The 6,307-nt window shown below is 35.8% G+C and overlaps 1 protein-coding gene across 1 annotated transcript; it reads right to left on the bottom strand.

Annotated features, from left to right (window-relative positions):
- Nucleotides 1–934: 934 nt before the first annotated feature.
- Nucleotides 935–5,401, bottom strand: ZNF518A (zinc finger protein 518A). The gene has a single exon (XM_007940007.1). The coding sequence runs from the start codon at nt 5,399–5,401 to the stop codon at nt 935–937; it is 4,467 nt and encodes a 1,488-aa protein (XP_007938198.1).
- Between the last annotated feature and the right edge of the window lie 906 nt (nt 5,402–6,307).

A 6,307-nucleotide genomic window follows, 5' to 3' on the forward strand; every position in this document is an offset into this window, starting at 1 on the left:
CAATATTCATGAAAACCCATTCCTTTGGAAGTGCTTCTTATGCTCAGCGCTATTTAAAGAAATGACAACCTAGACAAAAAAAGGCCATTTGGTTTATGGGGGAGAAACAATTTAAAGCAGGTAAGCATAGTTCTTTGCAATGGGATCACAAAAGAACATAATCAAATCCAAAGAAATGTTCAAATTAACTGTTTTCTAAACTAGACCAAGAGACTTTAATTCTCTTTAGATTGCCAATCTACTATAGTGCTTGACACAGCCATTTACAAAGAGTAAGAAAATCATCTTGGGAAGGTGTTCCAATGCCTGGCATGAGACACAGCTTAGTAAGAATAATTTATGGGGGGGGGTTAATTTGCCAAAAATTGACAAGCATTATATGAGGTGTAACTGGGGTAAATCATATGTACTCTCACAGGAGCCTATACCCTTAAGAACTCTCCTTACCAGACGTAAAGTTCTTTCTCCAAGTTCTCAAATATCTGCACAAATGAGAACTCTTCCAAGTTGCATGGTGAAAGCTCCCTCCACCTTCAGAGAAGCTATACTTATCAGATTCATAAGGCTGGTGAGAGAGGGAATGCGCCTGTCAGCTGTCACCCTCTACTAAGAATCAGAAATATTCTTAATATAAATTGGGAAAATAAACTGTTTTATAAAAGTTTCCTTTAGCCCTAACTTCCCAAGAACACATTAAAAAAAAATCAAGTCCATCTGTGCTGTGATTATTTTCTTTCAAAATTTACGTGAATGTGTTAGCATTACCAATTATCACACATAAAACTTTTTTTCTGTCACTGAAATACAACCAACTTTAAAAGTGTTTACTTTTAGGTACTGTGTTGAAGTAGAAAATGTCTACATTATGGTCATTCAACCTACTGATTTCTTCTTCTATAATTTTACTTTTCTCTTTCTTGGTAATTATGTTAAATTATTCTAACATATTCCAATCTCGAGTAGCTTCCATTAAATGTCTCTGCCCATGACCAGCCCAAGCATCCTGATTGTCAAACACTCGACCACAAAACCAACAGTTAAACTTAGCCTTCAAAATACTTTCAGAGGTAGTTTTCACAATCTGGTAATTGTTTTTGCTTGTCTTTTTGAGTGTTAATTTTAGCACAAATCTTTCTTTCACAGAACTAAGAGGTTTAAATATTTTGTGCCTTTTGGAATACTCATCATAAGTTGTTTTTGAAGGGTCACAACAAACTGGTTTCAGTAAGGCATTCATAGTTCTTTTTGACAATGAAACCTTGAGCACACGTCCATTGAATTTAGCAATAGTTTTCATCACATTTACAACTTCCGGTGCATCTGCATCAGGATGATTCAAAACTACAACTGGTTGGTTTCTCCTAGGACATTTCACAAGCTGTTTGGAACTAAAGGGGAAAAGGCGCAAAGTTCTGACAGAATCTTTTGAAAACCTAGGTCCAAAAGTTTCACAGAAATCTTTAGGTTTAGCCTTTTCTTTACACTTTCTATGCAATGTTGCTTTTTTTCTAGGAGGTTCTTGGTAATTATCCTTACATTTTCGTTTACAGTTTCTCTCTCTAGTTGCAAAGGCAGTTTCAGAATCTTTACTTCTGACATCAGTTTTTATTCTTGAAAAATTTCTTTTGCAAGCCTTTTTGCTACTGAAGCTTCTCTCATTTGTACAGTCAACTTCAGACCTTAATACCCTGGCATCTGAACAGTTAGTGATACACACTGGCTGCTCAGGAGATTCTGGGCATGCTGCCGTAGAAGTTATCACAATTTCATTTGCTGGCATCAAATCGTCCAGTAAGAAAGGTAAGGCCTCTCGAGAAGACTCTGGCTCCTTGGGCCCTCCTTCCATAGTCTGAGTAGATGGTCCATCAGTTTTTTGCAATGAAGATGCAGAGTGGTTTCCTGACAGATTATTAGCAGCAGTCACATTTAAAACAGGGTTAAAAATTTTCAGCAGTATTTTTTGTGGTGTTCCTTCAGGTTTCTTTGGCTGTGTATTTTGATGGTAAGTACTATTTTGGACTACTTTCGGCTTAAGCAGCTCAGTTTTATTTGGCATCACACACTTAAAAAAAACAGTTTGTTTGCCATCAGGCAAGAGGGTATAAAGAGGTGGTTTTGGAAAAACTTCATTCTGTTGTTTGGCTGGATCCAAGCTATTCAACTTCGTGTGCTGATGCTCAGAGTGCACAGTAGGAGTAGGGGCAGGAACAGCTTTCACTGGAGAAGTTGCTGATGTTTTAATAATGTAAGGGCCTTTTAATGACAAATTATTTTCTGAACTACTTTTCATGCTCAAACAACTGCCAATGCTGGAACAAAGTGCAGGTGTAAGACAATTATTACTTGGCTCTACCTTTAAAATTGGTGCTCTGCTAGGCTCCTTAGTCGTAGTTCCACCACAAGATTGAGCACTCTCAGTTTTGACACTGGCAACACCTTCAAGTTTCCCATTATTAAAAGTTAAAATCATCCCAGGTTTCTTGTTTAAAAGAAGAGAAGTAGGGACACCTTGTGTGTTAACGAATGAAAGAGGTCTTCCTGAAACAATCTGTAATCCAGGCTTGTTAGCAATGTGCAATGGTACAAAAAGACCTTTTGGAGTCTGAACAAATATAGTTTTCTTTTGCTCTGAATTTACAACTGGATTCTGTATATACAAAGAACTTAAATTTTGCGTAGTGGCTCTTAGTTTGTCTTTTACCAGCTGCTGTGTTATTATTGCATCTGACTGAGTCTTAAGTAATGTGCCAATTCCTGAAATTCTAGGTGTCTTCTCTGAATCTCTCACATTCTGTGACATTGATAGCACTTGTTTTCCATTACATTTTAAATTCAGATCATGTGTAGGGTCATTAACAGCAACACTACCAGATGGGACTGAGAAGATACCTTGCATTTTCAAGTCTTTTGAGGATTCAACTATTTTTTCGTCTCTCTCGTGTTTTTGAAATGACTGGTCACTATGCAGTGGTAGGCCTTTATCTGGAGTGTTACTGGAATCTTGTTTTATATCAGATTTTGTTTTTAGTACATCTTGAAGTAACTGGTTTACCTCAGGTGGCAAAAATTCCGAAGCCTGTTGGCTCTGGAGAGAGAAAACTGATGTGATTCTAGGCATCATAGGTGAATCGATATTAGAAAAGTTACCCCATTTAGGTTTTTCAGTCGCATTCTCTAAATTTTGACTTTCATCAGTGTACAGGTTCTGTCCATCAATGTTTTGTCCTTTTCCTAAAGCACACTGTTTTTCAATTTCAGCCTGTGTTTTTATAGCTCCATATTTAGTATTTAAAAGGCTAACAGATGCTAATAGACTATCTGGATTTGAGCTCTCCTTCTTCACTAGTGATATAACCGATTTACTTATTGGTTGTTGGACCGTTATTCTGCTTGATGAAGATTCTCTTTGAAGATTTTCATACACTGCTGTTCCTAAAAACCTATGATGTTTATTATTCACTTTTGAGTAATTATGAAAAGGTAAAGATCCTTGGTTGGAAGAGTCAACAGGTGACTCAGAGTTGATATAATTAATGCAATAGTTATGCATATCTCCACTGCTGTATGCACTTGGTTTCACAGTACAGGTGACTTTATCTGGACTTTTAAAGGTGGTACCTAATACCTGAGAGTGACTCTGAGTAATGTGATTTCCCCATAAGGCGACATTAGCCTTGGCTTCAACTTTAGTGGTCAAATTCACTGATCCTGTAACAAATTCTGATGTTGTTGGCAAAAAAGGTACACTTTTTTCATCATCCACTGTGTGAAGCGTATTATTCATTTGAGATAACAAAGTCATTTCCTTTTGTGAAGTTACTTTCCCTGAAAGTACAGGAGATGAACATGAAAATGGAGTTGTTTTGATGTAAACGGGGTCATTTAACTCAGCTGGTGCTACGCCTACAGATAAAAATCCAGTGGTATCCAAAGTCTGAGGCTGCAAATTAGTAGCACTGTCCTTAGAAGCATCTGACTGTGAGCTTGGTGAATATAAACTTTGTTTATTGGCAGGCAACAATTTTATTACAATATGTTGTTTTCCATCCACCATCTTGAAGCCCATAAACTTAGCACTGTAGTTAGCAGGGACTGTTATTTTACTATTTTTCACCATTAACATTGTAGGTCCTTGTATAGAAGTCATCTTCAAGGAACCAGAAGCAGACTTTGACCCCTCTTCAGCTCTATTACACTGTGCAGTGGACTGAAGAGTTGGCTTTTCTGACTGTATTTCAGTGGGTTTCTCATTCTTCTTCTCATGATGTACTCTTTCATCTTTTTTTTCATTTAAATGTTCCTGAACAAGACAGCTCTGGTCTTTAGTCTGTGTTTCTTTCGTTTTTTTAAGTACTTCTGTGGTGTTTTCTATACTTCCATCACTTCCATTGTTAATTTTCTTACGCTTCCAGAATATCTTCCTTGATGCACCTACTTTGTATCTTTTCAGTATTAGCTTAAGTCCTGCTGAAGTCTTTGCCACCTTTTTTTCATATTTGTCTTTTTCCAGTTTTTCTTTTGCATATAAATGTTCTTTGTGAAAAGTTAAAATATGTCTTATAAGGTATTCTCTCCTAGTGGCACCATACCTACAATACTGACAAGTGAAGGGATATGTACTAGAATGAACATGAAGGTGCTTCTGAAGCTCTCCTTTGGAAAAACAGACATGATGGCATTTACCACATTTATAATGAATTACATTATGTCTATGAATGTGCTGAACAAACGTGCCAACATCCTGGGTTGAGAATTTGCACCTTTCACACTGAAAATTACCATTAATACAATGTGTAGATATGAAATGCTTTGTCAAGTCCAATAAAGTATACATATTCTCATTGTTACAAATGTCACATTTTACTAAAGTGCTTTTATGGGTACGTCGGTGTTGTTTAAATACCTGGAAGTCATTTGCTGAAAAACTGCACATTTCACAAGGATAGGAAGGTAATTCACCATGGTGCCACATTTGGAAGTGTTTCTGCAAATCATTTGGGCTATATCGAGTGTTGTCTCGGCATTTTGAACAGTTGAAATTGAGTATTTTTGCAGACATTTTTACACCCTCTTCTTCAGTCTTCTCAGACTTATAGAGCAACATGCACTCCTCAACACAGCTTATGGTCTTTAAACTAATAGATTTTCTTGCAGTCTGTGGTTTATTCTGAAATAATTTTCTGTATTTCTCAAGTTCATGTTTTAATAGGGCTTCATTTGGAATATTTATCTTCGGCAAATCAATTTTCACATTTCTTAGTTCATAATGACATCTACTTCCTGAAATGCTTGGTTTAGGTACTGATCTTACAGTATCAACTATCTCATTCTTCACATCATAATCTTTTTGTACAGTAGTGTGTTTTTCATCAAGAAACAACTGTTTCTGTTCAGATGGCATGATTTAACAAAAATATCCCAATTTCTTCCTTATTTTTCTGAAAAAGTCTTGAAGTTATTTGAAATTTAAACAGGAAACAATACTGTGATGAGACATCTTCAAAATACCAGGATTTTTCCCATATTAACTCACCTAAAATTAAACAAAGAATTGAAATTTTCATCACAAAAGTTATCAGTGAATTATCTTTAAGCTCATTTGACACAAAATAGGGCTATTAACCAAACACATAAATAAGAGATACAAATGACTTATTAAGTATTTAAAGAGTAGTTTATCAAGAAGTAATAGTTTAAAGTAAAAATAAAAATCTAGGAGGTTACTTCCAATTCTGCTCTATGACTCTGGGCAAGCTTTAACTTCTCTGTGCCTCTTATTCCTCACTAAAGAAAATGACAACTGGCTAAACACATTCAAGGTCTAAGATTTTTATAATAAATTGATACAGTAATTTTAAACAGGATTTTTAAAACGTTAGCAAAGCAGCCCTAAAAACTTATACACATGTGGTTTATTCATTTCCCATTAACTAACTTTCTCATTTGCTTAGTTGATCCCAAAGCTATTACCTTACAAGAATACCAATAGGCATCTCTTCAGATTTTCTATTTCCTTAGTGCCTCAGGGATAATCAACGTTTAAAATAAAAATTTCATAAATCTAACAGCAACAAAAAGACAGTATCTACTCTTTCAGGAAGTTATCACTGGTGAAAAAAGGAAGAAATAATAGCACATATTCCTGGATTAAACCCAAAGTCTGCATACTACCTTTCTGGTTCTCTACCATTTTGGCTATTTGGTTTTTCTGTCCCTAAAAATTCAAGCAGATGCCAGCAAGGCAAGATCTTGATGGACGGGAATGTACCCATTACTATCCACCTCCATTAATTTAAGGACTTACTGG

Source organism: Orycteropus afer, unplaced genomic scaffold (assembly GCF_000298275.1).
Source record: "Orycteropus afer afer isolate SDZICR_OR568_19922 unplaced genomic scaffold, OryAfe1.0 scaffold00064, whole genome shotgun sequence".
Lineage (NCBI taxonomy): Eukaryota > Metazoa > Chordata > Mammalia > Tubulidentata > Orycteropodidae > Orycteropus > Orycteropus afer.